The sequence below is a fragment of the Hyaena hyaena genome, unplaced genomic scaffold (genome assembly GCF_003009895.1).
Source record: "Hyaena hyaena isolate Hyena2069 unplaced genomic scaffold, ASM300989v1 scaffold_122, whole genome shotgun sequence".
Classification (NCBI taxonomy): Eukaryota; Metazoa; Chordata; class Mammalia; order Carnivora; family Hyaenidae; genus Hyaena; species Hyaena hyaena.
Window position 1 is genome coordinate 598,593 of NW_024080754.1, and position 14,423 is coordinate 613,015.

Consider the following 14,423-nt stretch of genomic DNA (forward strand, 5'->3'; position numbering starts at 1 on the left):
CTATTTAATCATGAGAAGCTATGTATCGCCTATGACTCAGTCATTATGTAGCTTTTCCTGTGACCTGGAGCTGTTGTTGTCTATGAATTAGGCAGACACAATAATTCATTTAGGTTTTCATCTGACACATTTTTGTTGTGGCATGTGCTTTTTATTATGTGGATTTAGAACATAACTGTATAGGTGATTCAACTGGCTCACTGGGGTGCTAGGATAGATCTTTACTGTTTACTCACTTTCCACAAGTTGAATACACTCTAAATCAGTTCTCAAAGTTTAGCATGCATCAGAGTCAGCTGGACAGTTTGCTAAAAGATAGATCTCTGACCCTCACCCTGGTGTTGCTGGTTCAGAAGGTCAGGGGTGGGACCAGGGAATGTGCATTCTTTCTTTCTTTTTTTTTTTTTAAGTTTATAAAAGTAGTCTCTTCACCCAACGTGGGGCTCGAACTCACGACCCCGAGATCAAGAGTAACTTATTCTACTGACTAAGCCAGCCAGGTGTGCATTTCTGACAAGTCTGCAGGGGATGCGGATAGTGCGGGTCCAAGAACTGTTCTAACTGAAGAGGTCCTTGGAGACAGGCATTTGTAACCACGTACACTTAAAACTCTGCTTCAGGAGAAACAAATGCATGAGATTTGATTCATACCCTCCAAGAACTTATACCTCGGAGGCGGCAATTAGTTGATTATGTACACATGAAAACAACAGTGGACACAGGTAATATATAAAATACATGATCATGGGGCGCCTGGGTGGCTCGGTCGGTTGGGTGTCCGACTTCGGCTCAGGTCATGATCTCGCGGTTCGTGGGTTCGAGTCCCGCGTCGGGCAATGTGCTGACAGCTAGCTCAGGGCCTGGAGCCTGTTTCAGATTCTGTGTCTCCCTCTCTCTCTGACCCTCCCCTGCTCATGCTGTCTCTTTCTCTCTCTCAGAAATAAATAAAACGGTAAAAAAAAAAAAAAAATAAAATAAAATACATGATCAGAGGACAGATGTTTTGTGTTGATCAAAGATGACAATTCGGTTTTGAAAGCCGAATGGGATCTCTCAGTAGGCCAAGGCTGGGCACAAGTGCTGTAGACAAACGGAACAGCATCAATAAGTGTATCCAGGACGGTAGGTATAGTATCAGCTTTCCTGGAAAGTCAGGTTCATGCAGAACAAAAGGGGTAAGTATCTGCCTTGCCTGTCCATGGTTATTTTGAGGACCAAATGAGTCTTGAAGAAAAGAAAGCAAAAAAGAAGATCAGTCATCAAAAAGACAACCGAGTACATAAGATAAACTTAGCAAAAAATATCCATAAAATCTTCCATTAAATTCTTTCTTTCTTCTTCTTTTCCTTTTTCTAAATATGAAACACATTTGAGTGGCAGCAAATGAGCTGTGCCCGCACAGTCGTGAAAATGATTCCCTATCCTGGCTTGGGAGGCAGCTTAATGATGTGTATGATTTGAAGGTCTTCAGCCACTGACATTCACAGAGCTAAAACCTTTATGAAGGATCCCTCACAAATGATGAAGCCCTAGCTAGGGATTATTATCTTATGCTTTCAGAGAAATTTGTGCCTGTCCTGCATAGAAGAATCTAATGGCAGTCATATCCAAGAAGGCATGGTAGTTGTCATTTCCATGTGCTGATAAATGATTTCTAAGCAAAAACAGAATACGAATGTAACACAAAATCCTGCAAAAGGTACAGTGTGGCTGATTTTGATGTCCTTTCTAAACACCGTAACACTGACTTAAGTATTCAAGGGTGGTGAGTCTTTGAGCTTTGGAAGCATCTCTATTGAGTCTTTTCTGCTAAGAGGGACACTTTCAAAGAAAAGTTGTTGAAGCTGAATACGTAGCTCCCCAGAACTAGCTGTGTTTAGCTTGGCCTCAGCAGTGAGGGAGAACAAATACCAGGGGATACAAAGACATCAGAACGGAGTGGGTCTTTAGGTCTTACTAAGCAGGTGTATGATGTGGGGCATATCACAGTTTCTCTGGGCTTATCAAATGGTGTAGTTGAGCCACCTGAAAACTAAGGTTCCCTCTTCTAATGATCTGCAGTGAGTAAGAAAGGAATAGCTGTCAGATGTTACTACCTACTATGAAGAAACATGGCAGTTGACATCCCTCAGCTTAATGAGTGCTACCTCCTTCCCAATCATATTTACCCGAAGTCTCCCCAGGCAGAGTCTGAGGAGGAAGGATTCTGCTCTATACTTGCAATAATTCTGCCAATGAGCATAGAATCTGGAATATGGTAGGCATTTAATAAATACTTATAGAAGAACCAACATTCTTGATTAATTCTTGGATCCCCTTGCTGTTCACAAGAGCGAATGATATGAATAAATGTGTACATACTTTTATTATGGCAAAATGTATACAACGCAAACCTTACTATTTTAACCATTTTTAAGTGTACAGTTCATTGGCATTAAATACATTCACAGTGGTGTGAAATCATCCCTGCCATCTTTTTCCAGAACTTTTTTTATCTTCCCAAACTGACACTCTGCACCATTAAACCCTAAGTTTCCATTTCCTCCTTCCCCCAGGACCTGACAATTACCATTCAACTTTCAGTCTCTGAATTTATTACTCTAGATGCCTCTAGTCATACCCTGGATTTAAGTGAGATAAAAAACAGCATGAGACACTTCAGAAATTTGCATCTCATATTCACGTTGGAGCCATGTTAACCTTTCCTGTATTGTTTCAATTTTGGTAGGTATGCTGCTGAAGTGAGCCCCACCGAGATATTTCTGAAACCTTCTAGTACTACTTACAAATTCTGTGAATGGTTACTGAGCACTACGGTGTTTGGGTGTTTGTTAGTGATAGCTCATGGCAATAGTAACGTTAGTTTTCTTTGTGTTTAATAAAATCTGATATTAGAAAACTGTAAAAATTTAAAAACTGTATCTATTAACTGTTACTATTAACAAAGTTTCATATATGAAAATTTTAGAAAATGACTTATTGGTATCATTGGAGACTTATAAACAGCAAGAAGTATATGTTATTTGGTCACAGTCATTAGGCAAAAAAAGTTTTTTTTTTTAATGTTTATTTTTGAGAGAGAGAGAGAGAAAGAGAGAGAGAGAGAGAGCATGAGCAGGGAGGGGCGGGGTGGGAGCAGAAGAGAAGAATCATAAGCAGGCTCTGCGCCTGTCATCACAGAGCCTGACGTGGGGCTCAAACTCACTAACTGTGAGATCACAACCTGAGCCAAAATCAAGAGCCAGGCACTTAACCGACTGAGCCACCCAGGTGCCCAGTAAAGAAAACAGTTTCAATGTAATAAAGAAAGGTCACATCATGAATGATTAATGCTTTCATATCCAGCTACATACACAATACTTTTCTTATGGTGGATGTCATATCAAAAAGAGCTTATATGGCAACTTTCCTTTTGATCAAATATACTATCATTTGAGAGAAAACCCATTTTAATACTTTCGAGTCTCAGTATTCAACAAAATGAAGGTAGATTTTTTTCGCCAAGGAGTGACTAACTTAAAATTTCGAACAGCAATCTTTCAACCTCCCCAAACCCAGAATGTGAAATTTGGGTTGCTTCTAGCATTTCCTAAATGAAAGCAGTATGAAGTGCTAATAAGCTTAACCATATTAACATGATATGTTCCCTCGTGCACGCTCAGCCTTCCACTGCTCCTGGCCCAGGAAGTTCCTTCATAACTTGGCAAAGCTTCAGAAGCAACTGGCTAGGGCCTCGCAGCTACATGTCACTATTACAGCCTCTGGAAGAGAAGAGAGGACTGGTTTGCCAAGACCAAGCTGGCTCAGGCCATTGCTTCCGAGAGGCATGCAACTGGTGGCTACCCCTTCTTCCTTCCCTAAGACGATAATATCTCTGGTCTCTATGGGTTTTAGGACCAGCTTTACCAAGTTCAATGTTAAAGAGGAAGCCGAACACATGGCTCTTCCGTCTGCTGAGGAGATGAGCAGGCTCACCTAAGTGCCACCTAAACCAAAACCAAAGACAGAGCCATACACAATATAGGGAGTCACCATGTACTGTTTCCAAGACGTAGTAAGATTTAACTCTTTTTTTTTTTTTTGAGAGAGAGGGTAGTATGTGACGAGTGGGGGGGGCGGGGCAGGGAACAGAGGGAAAGAGAGAGCCCCAAGCAGGCTCCATGCCCAGCAGAGAGCCCTACACAGGGCTCAATCCCACGACCCTTGGATCATGACCTGAGCTGAAATCAAGAGTTGGATGTTTAACCAACTGAGCCAACCAGGCGCCCTTAACTCATGTTTCCATGAGCATAGGTAAATAAGTAATATTTATAAAAACGTAAACATATTAAATAGGCTATTTTAAACCCACTGTGTTAGGTCAATAAATCTGTGAACAGTAGTTGAAATTAAGTAACACCCCTGCCCTGGCCCTCTGACCATTTGGTTTCTGACTCTCAGTCCAGAAGATTCTTTTTTAATAGTGTTTGCATTCATTATCAGTCAACATTCCTTTGTACAAGTGCCTCATAATTTGAAATAGGTTAATGGATTGATCTCTTATTCTTGATCAGAAATGGTTCCCCACTGTCCATGACTGACTTTCTCAAGCAGCCCGCAGTATATATGACAGGAGAACAGTAAACCAAAAATAATGGAGCTAACTAGGGGAATACACTGTAAAATTTGTTCCTGAGTTAAACAACAAGAGGCAAATTAACATTCCTTCCATACCTTGCCTCACATGCAAACACATACATCTCATGCCCCATGAGTCTTTGTGGTAATATATTTCAAAATTAATCTCAATTTCAATGCATCTCTATACTCAGGGTGGCAGATACACTGTAATTTTTTTCTCTTTTTAAAAATATGGTCCTTGATGGCAGCTGCTTGTGAAAAACAAAATCACCAGCTTTCTTCCAGTCTAAAATCACTGGTTGTCCCAAGACTCTACCAAAAAAAAAAAAAAAAAAAAATGAGGACACATCTGCTGTAGGGTTCTATGCCAAGAAGTAGCCTAGCAGCCACCACGACAGTCAGACTTTACTCCTCAATTATTTTTAGTGACTAAGGACTTCTTTTTGGAATTTGATTCAAATTATAGGGCCGTACATAAGAGCTGATTAGTTAAGAGAAAACTCCAGAACTGTGCTGGACAATCACAGGAATTGGTAGAGTTTGGTGTGGAGGGCCCTGCCTCAGCGTCACCCAATCGGTCAAGGGGTACACACACACACACACACACACACACACACACACACACAGGCAAGATATGGCATGAGAACCGACAAAACTACTGATGTGTCATGGTCATCATGATTTAAGAAAAAGCAAAATATGAAATAAATGACAGTTTTCTAAATTAATTTTCCTTCTACTTCTAAACGGTGGAATCATCTCATAGTGGATACCTCTTCAAGTAGCTATAGTGCTTTTAAAACTTCATCAAAAGAACCACAATAGTAGTAGTACCCAAATTGATCTACAGATCCAATGCAATCCCTTTTAAAATTCCTACTTTTCTTTTTTGCAGATGTGGGGAAAAAAAGACCCTAAAATTCATATGGAAAAGCAAGGAGCCCCAAAAAGTCAAAACAACTTTAAAAAAAGAACAAAGATGAAAGACTCACACTTCTCAATTTAAAAACTTACTACATAGAGTGGTGACTTGCTACAGTAATCAAAACAGTGTCATACTATAATAAGATAGACATATAGATCAAAGTAATGGAACTAGGAGTCAAGAAATAAACCCAGGGGCGCCTGTGTGGCTCAGTCAGTTGAGCGTCTGACTTTTGATTTCGGCTCAGGTCATGATACCAGAGTTGTGGGATGGAGCCCTGCATTGGGCTCCGCGCTGAGGCATAGAGTCTGCTTGGGATTCTCTCTGCTTTTCCCTCTGCCCTTCCTCTGCTTGTGCACACTCTCTCTAAAATAAAATAAAAAAGATAAAATCTACCTACATTTAAAAGTCATTCCTTATGAAAAATGAAGAGTATGAGTCGAATAAATTGATAGCTTCCTCTCTCTCTCACTTTCTCTTATGATTTATTCTCTCCCTGATCCCCTTCCTCGACTAATAATTATACATAAGGATACATAAAATTCTCAGTAAAAATGAATGCTCCATTCTGTTGGTTTGGCAAGTGTTATAAATATTCTACTTCAAACTTAGGACTACTTTGGATTCATTAAATCCAAAAATCAATAGGTTTGTGAGGGGCAGAGAATGAAAACACTGTCTTTGAAATAAACACGCTGAATTTTTCCCAAAGAGTAGAACATTTTATCAAGAGGCCACAGTAAAATTGTAATAATAAATTAGAAGCTTTATTCCATTAGCACTAGTTTCTTGATCTCCTGCCACATGATTTCAATCCTATCCCATTCACTGTGGATTTATTCAGCCAGAGATCCTTCCAACATCTGTTTTATAATAATACAAGTTTTTATTAATTTTGAAAAAAAATCCTAGGGTATGAAAGAATTATGCCTTCCTTCTCCCTTTTCTTCCTACTGCCTTTTTCATAAATTGGTCATCATAGCATTCTGTGATACAGTCATCTCTCAATTATGCACACCAATAGTTTTCGCCTTGAGGTAGCTACAAAATGAAGCACGTTTAATAAATAACTTCTGAGCTGATAGAAAAGGCAGAAAAGAATCTCTTTAGCACAGATTTAAGGAAGATGACAAAGGGCAAAACACCCCAATCATTCTGAAATAGCAATTTGACAATGCAAAGGTTGAGCTGAACAGCAGAGGTAAAGGGATTCTGCTTTTTGGAAGGTTAAAAGACAGTTAACACAGAATATGGACTTTCAAGAGGATGCATGTTTTCGTTAAAATATAGATTCTATCATTTGCTGAATAAAAAGGAAAGTCCTAAATAGCTATTTTAAATGAATAAGGGGACTGTCCCCCTCTACAATGTCTTAAGCCTTTTTTTGTAAGAAAACTTCACAATTTGCATGCAAACACCTTTTTTTAAAAAAGGGAAAACATTAAGTAATATATGTTAAAAGACAGTTAAAACAGAATATGGACATTCAAGAGGATGCATTTTTCGTTAAAATACGGATTCTATCATTTGCTGAATAAAAAGCAAAGTCCTAAACAGCTATTTTAAATGAATAAGGGGATTTTCCTCCTTTCAACAATGTCTTAAGCCTTTTTTTTTTTGCAAGAAAACCTCATAATTTGCATGCCTTTTTTTTTTTTTAAAGGGAAAACATTAAGTAATATATGGCTGTGTCTGGAAACTTGCACATAATAACTGAAGCCAAAATGAAAAATTATTATAAAATAATAAGAAAACAAGCTTTTATAAAACTAAGAGAGTGGTTTTGATAATCATACTTACTGGGGAAGCAAATCAAATAAACAGCCTCAGACTCTGATTGACAGGACAGACACACCAGACAGTATACTGAAGAAGTCGAGTGTCAAAGTATGTGAACTGGACAGATAACCAAAGAGTAGAGGGCCACGGAAATTATATAGGATACTACTGTAAAATGTTCTTAGTTCCAGTACTTAGAATTCTGCTTTAGTCTTTACTTTGATACCTTTGCCAACTGCACCCAGTTTGCTGGCCTGATCATTTATAGCCATAGAGAATTCTGTAGCCAAGGGAAGAGATTTGTTTGGTGCAACATTGTTAGATGCTAAGGAAGGAGCTCAGGTTGGATCTTTAGGGTTATGAAGGAGTCCACCTGACCAGCCTAAGTGAAGGAGCATCTATCTTGCAGCCCGAGAATTTGCTTCAACCTTGTCTACAATTACTAATACTTACAAAGTACCAGGTCCTCTACTTGATCCTAAGGATGCCAAGAAGACCAAGATGTGTTTGGGGAAGAGCTCACAGGATGTGGGGTGGGTAGACATGTAAACAAATAATTAAATACCAAGTAGAGTATTAGAGGTGGATACATGGTGCTTTAGACATTGAGATTAAGTAGAAGGAAATTCCACCTGACAGAGGAGAATGGGTAGTGGAGAAAGCATGAATGCTGGACTTGGGTAGAACTTGGGTCCACTTCCACCATCGTCACTACAATCTGTAAGGACAAGTTAGCAACCCCTCTTTAAGGTTCGGTTTCTTCAACTGCAGACTGCAGATGCTATCACTGAATTCACCATGTTGTCACTTGCTCACCTGCTGCGTTTGGGTGAATTACAAGAAAGCTCTGCTTATTCAAGTGGACATGGCCCAACATCAGAGGGCTTGGCTCTGTGAAGGGGATGCAGAAGGGCAGCTGTACTTTTCACCTGCCACACCTGTATGTAGTGGCCCTGGACCTCAAGGGTGAATGTTCAACAAACAACTTGGACTGTCAACATCATCATAACACATACTCATTAGTTTGCTACATGGCTGTCACTCAAATGCCAGCTCTTCTCTTTTGCTCCTAATGAAGACGTGCCGAGGTTTTGCAGGAGCATGGACATTTCAGTTGAGTATTGAGAATTCCGCTTTTGAAGCAAGGAAGAACCATTTACAGGTCTTGAGATTGGTAAGAAATCATGGCTGCAGGACAGGAAGGTGTCATGGATAAATATAGGCCAACTGGGAGAACCTGTAATGGGGACTGTAGTATGAATCAATTTCAAGAGAAATATAGTAATTTCTTCTTTTTACGCACTGACTGGAGTGTGAGAAATGTGTGGGATATTCTGATAGTCTGGAATATGTTACTGGGATTTAGTGCGCAGGCTGTTGCTAGACCTAGGGATTTCCAAATCCCTAGAGATTTCCTGGAGTTGACAGTGAAGTAGCAGAGACAAATAGGATTCCTCAGGAAAACAAAATGGCAAACAAGGTTGGAGCCAGATTCACTGGCATGATGAATTCTATGGTCCAATCAGTCACGCTTTACCGTTTGTACAAATTTCACGCCAATTCATGCCCTTCCCTTCTTTCTTTTTTAAATTTTTTTATTGAAAATTTTTTAATGTTTATTCATTTTTTTTTGAGAGAGAGAGAGACAGAGCATGAGTGGGGGAGGGCAGAGAGAGAGGGAAATCCAGAATCTGAAGCAGGCTCCAGGCTCTGAGCTGTCAGCACAGAGCCTGACACAGGGTTCAAACCCATGAACTGCAAGATCATGACCTGAGCGAAGTTAGAGGCTTAACCGACTGAGCCACCCAGGCACCAGGCTCTTCCCTTCTTTCTACTATAGCTAGTTTCTTCCTCATTTTTGTTCATACCAGAGAATTCTACCCTAATGGGAACATAAATTTACTGAAGCAGATATAGCTGTGTCACTAAAGATATGAGCAGTTCCTGAGACTGGCAAAAACCCTTCAAGAGCACCTGTTAGCCTTATTTAGTAAAACTACTGTATTTTTCTCTAGCTGTTTTACTGCATTAAACATGTCGTAATTGCCCACATTCATTAGCACACACTTTTATACAGCAGGTATGCACTTACAGGTACTTCCAAAGCTTGTTTTACCAATGGATCCGAATTTTAGTATCCTTATTTGCACAGATCTGGCTCTAAAGCTAAAGTGTGATTATACAGGGGTGCCTGGGTGGCTTGATCGGTTAAGTTTAGGTCAGGAACTCATGGTTCGTGGGTTCAAGCCCTGAGTCAGGCTCCGTGCTGACAGTTGGGAGTTTGCTTGAAATTCTCTCTCCCTCTCTCTCTCTGCTCCACCCCTGCTTGCTCTCTCTCTCTCTCTCTGTCAAGAAATTAACAAACATGTGAAGTTTGATTATATAAAAAATGCAAGTCAGACTAATGGCAAAGGCTATCTGAAACTATTAGAAAGAGTACAAGACATAAACTGAAAGAAATCTGTGAGGATCCTATTTAGAAAGTAAGCTAAAAAGCAAACAAAAACCACCCCCAACAGCTTCTACCATGGAAAATTTAAAACTTTTATAAAGTGAAGAGAATACTATGAAGAACTGCCACTCTGCTGAAACACCTTAGTACGGTTGCCAACCTTATTTCATCTAGATTCCTCCTTTAAAAGTGAGTTATTTTTAAATGTTCTTTCAAATGAAGGACAGTGATGAAGATAACTAAGCTCAATCCAGAAAAGGCATTCTCCCCAGGGTGCTCTCTTCCACAGCTCTGGTACTGGGAGCTTGAATGGTAGGTAAATAGGTCTACTTAATAAAAGTTCATTAAGGCACACTTCTCTTTCTACAGAAAACAGCCATTTAAAAAGGAAACAAGAAAGATTATTTTTAAAAGATTATCTTTTAGGGTTTGATATCTAGTACACTTAGAATGACAATTTTTTTTTTTAACAACATGCTCTTAATCCAACTTCATAGTTGAGGTTTTCTTTTTTGTAAGTAAAAAACCCCATGATTCTAATGATCTGAATATCCTCCCTGTCAACTGTGATCTGAAGTTCACTGTACTGTCCTATTCTTGGGCATTTTGCAACCCTCAAGATAGCTGAATCACCATCTGTTCTGTGGAAGTGTGACTCATTAGTGGCCACTGTTTTCAGTAGCATTTTGCTGAATAAAAAGCTCTGATAATTTAGTGAGAAAGAGTCAACCATAATTACTGCGTGAGAGCAATGTATCGGTCATTAACTTTCTAGTTCTTTGCAGTGGCTTATTCCTCTATAGTTTGCTACTACTAACAGCATCTCAGTTGAAGACACATATGAAAATAAGCTTACTAAGGCAGGTATAAGGCAAAAATACATTCATCCAGAAGACCTGAGCTCCACTTCATTAAGAGATGATTTTGACTTTCTACCTTCTACAACTTACTGGAGTACTCTTTTTTCTTTTCTTTTCTCTTCTTTTCTGGCTTGCTTTCATTCAATTTTTTTAATGTTTATTTTTGAGAGAGAGAGAGAGAGAGAGAGAGCAAGCTGGGGAGGGGCAGAAAGAGGGAGACACAGAAACCAAAGCAGACTCCAGGCTCCGAGCTGTCAGCACAGAGGCAGATGCGGGGTTCGAACCAATGACTATGAGATCATGACCTGAGCCGAAGTCAGATACCTAACTGACTGAGCCACCCAGGTGCCCCAGGAGGACTTTCTTCTACTTCCTTAACACAGTATTTAAAGGTTCCCTCCAATTTTCTATCCCCAAATATATCTAACAAGAATATTCATTTCTTACAGAAATATAATAGAGTGAAAGATTAATTGGAAAGCCTTCTTCAATCCATGGTATATGTTAAAAACTCTTTGGACTATCCTCTTAAGATTTTGCTCAACAGTGACTTGACTAAAAGTTTAGGTAACATCATCATGATATCTCTTTTTTATGCATGTAGCCTGTGGTGTACTTGATTCGAGCAGACCACCATCACCTGATAGGTGCTGAATACTTGAGAACAATACAAACAATATATACAAGGCAGGACTATGCTGGAACAGGAAGACTACCATAGGATTGGCACGAAATGTAACAAAGCAAGCCAGGGGCTGTCGGAGACACTTTCCAGAAGGAATTCCTGTAACGGGTGTACCCATCTACAACATCCTGTATGTTCTGAGTTCAGATAACCTACATCTGTTTCCAACCCAATTAACAAAGGGCAGGTTGTTATGGACAGGGATATATTGCTTATTTCCTGACAGTTTATGGACCAAATCTCCAGGACACATACATTTCCTTTAGGTCCAAAGATTCACTAGCGTAACTGCTGCCTATGGGCTTTTGTGCGGGAAAGCCAAACAAACATGGGCATTTGGTGGTGGTGGGGGGTGTGTGTGTGTGAAGAATTATATTATGGGATACTTTACTCCCTTTCCAAAAGAAATAAAAATGGTTGAATGCACTGATATGATGTTAGGAAAACTAGGGACATAAAAGACAGTGAGCACACAATGCCAATTTCCCGGTTTTGATAACGTATCATAGTTCTGTAAGATGTTACTGTTGAGGAAGGGGGTTGATGTGTATACTGGACTTCTCTGTACTCGTTTTCCATGAATGTATGATTATTTCAAAATAAAAGCTTAATTAAAGACAAGAGGCACATATTTACTGAAGTTTAAACAACTGTGTTCAGAGAACATGCATGGCCACTGGGGGGAGGGGCATCAGAGAAAGAACTGTTACTGAACATAATAAAGTCAGAAGACTTTGTGCTTTTGCTCTGCTATTGAGGACATGTGTGACACAGGCAAGTAAGTTTCTTAAATTCTAAGGGTGAGCTCCTTCATCTGTAAAATGGGGATATCATGCCGCTCATAAGGTTCTGATTCGTTCTACCCCCGAAGAGTTTTCACTGTGAAAGGGAAATCTCTTTTTCCTTCCACAGATCAGAACACGGGTGATTCCTGCTGCAGATGAACTCAGTGACCTGATTTTCTCCTGCAGGAGAAAAGTATGTTTAAATACTCAGCATCGACAGAACGGCTGACTTACCAACTTCATCCTGAATCTCCTCGGCCACGGCAGGCACGTTGTAGAGCAGGGACAGAGACTGATTCATGCGCTCGTAAATCACACGCAAATGTGTCATAACCTGTGGTAAAGGGGGAGAGATCCAGGTAAGCATTCTCTGGAGTAGGGAAAAGTGGTTTTCCTTACCAAGCACCACAGAGAGATACACATTTCTAAAATAAAATTGACAAAATGCTGCTGGAACTTGTACCTGAAAGTTTATTCTTAGTTTTCTCATTCTCCCATTTTTTTTTAATCTCTAACTTCAGAGCTGCTTTAAAGTTTCTATTGTATTGTATGCTCCTAGCGCTAAATTACAAGGCCAAGTGAAAAGAGCATTTCTGCCCAACTCTGATTCCTAATACTTAGACTCCCTAAATAACCCTAATGCTCTAAATATATTTCTGTGCAAACTGTCCAAAAGATAGGAACACATTTCAATTTGACTGGATCTTTCTCTCTCTGTTTCTTCCTGTTTCCCTTCCTCCCTCCTTCCTTCTTTCCTTCCTTCCCTCCTTTTTTATCTACCAGTCTACCTACCTACCTTTTAAAAATTCTCCTATTTCAGGAAAGGTAAGATTTCACATCGCCAGAGGTAGAGCTCATCTATCAACCATTGGGAATGTAAATAAAACACATCATTACAAGGGCTTCATCTAGGCTCTCATTAGATCGGCGCACTGTGGTAGCAGCGGAGTTTATGACTGCCCATCACCATTTAATTGAACCAATTTTAGAGATTTCGGTTAGTACACTTTTTGTCTTCATTTTAGTCATCAGAGTTTTAAATGGTTCCTTAAGAACTGGCAGCATAGACACTTAGGGTTTTTATATTCTTTATTATTTTCATAAATCAGGAAATGTCAAACCACATGTTGGTGTAAGACAAGCCTTGAGAACTTAGCAGGTATTAAAGAGCTCTTGCTAGAGATTGAGTACCCACGGGTACTGGGCAATGACTAAGGATGTAATTCAAAGAGCAAGGTCACCGCACTGTCAAGGTTGCGCACAGTGACCACACTCGGTGCTTACCTGGGACCGGATCTGAGCAGCTTTCTTTGGATCCACCATGCGCACGTGTTCAAAATGCTTCAGGGTGTGCTGCCTGTCTTTCTGCTCAGCGCGAACATACTTCTTTAGCATGTTGAACACATGACGAGGCTGTTGCGGAAAAAAAAATTGAAAAAAACAACACCTTTCAGGTTTGTGCAAAACATTGCTTCTTCCAGGGGCTCTGGGTCAGAGGTCCCACTAACCGATAACATAATGTGAAAGGTTGGTGAGTCATCTTTTTGCCATTTCCCCACTACTCTCTTCCTGGGTAATTACTTAGTTGATTGGCTATTTTTCATTGTGACAAGAGCATTCAGCATTTGACATATATGTTGGCTGTCTTTAATCAACATTCTCTTTTTAAATGGTGGCATTCTGCTACAGAAAGAGATGATTTTTCTTTTTATGAGAGTGTGTGTGCAAGTAGGGGAGAGGGGTAGAGGGAGAGAGAAAGAGAATCTTAAGCAGGCTACACGCTCAGTGCAGAGCCCGACGCGGGGCTCGATTCCACAATACTGGGATCATGACCTGAGCCGAAATCAAGAGTCGGACGCTCAACCAACTGAGCCACCCAGGTGCCCCAAAGAGATGATTTTGGATCTGTCATAGTTACGTTAGGTCCTTCCCTTTCCCACCCAAATAAATAGGGGCATATACGAGACTGTATTTCCACATGCATAGTCATACTGGTTACCTCCACAAGAATGCTGCACAAATAACCCCATCACCAGTAGCATATAAAATATAATAATCAAGATGAGAAAAATAATAGACAACTTAACTACTACTTAACTACTACTAATTTGCAGGCCAAGGAACAATTCAAAAGCTTTCAGACACATTATAGTTTCCCAGGAGAAAGGCCAATGGGAAACTGTAGTTATTTTACTTCAAAATGTTAATTAAATTCTTTCTATGCCATCAGATTCTAATTCTTTCAGCAACAATTAAGTTTCTTGGGTGCTTCTATATTTTTTCCTAATTGGTTTTATTTCACTTTTACTCTAGTGTT

The 14,423-nt window shown here is 39.8% G+C and overlaps 1 protein-coding gene across 6 annotated transcripts in view; it reads right to left on the bottom strand.

Annotated features, from left to right (window-relative positions):
• The window catches only part of LOC120235132 (amyloid beta precursor protein), a 272,417-nt gene that overhangs the window by 52,393 nt on the left and 205,601 nt on the right, over window positions 1-14,423 (bottom strand). For all 6 annotated transcript variants that reach the window (XM_039237295.1, XM_039237294.1, XM_039237293.1 and 3 more), the window contains 2 exons: window positions 13,391-13,519; window positions 12,341-12,440 (listed from right to left, as the gene is read on the bottom strand). In XM_039237295.1, coding sequence (XP_039093226.1) covers window positions 12,341-12,440; window positions 13,391-13,519 — 229 coding nt within the window. The remainder of the gene's footprint in view (window positions 1-12,340; window positions 12,441-13,390; window positions 13,520-14,423) is intronic.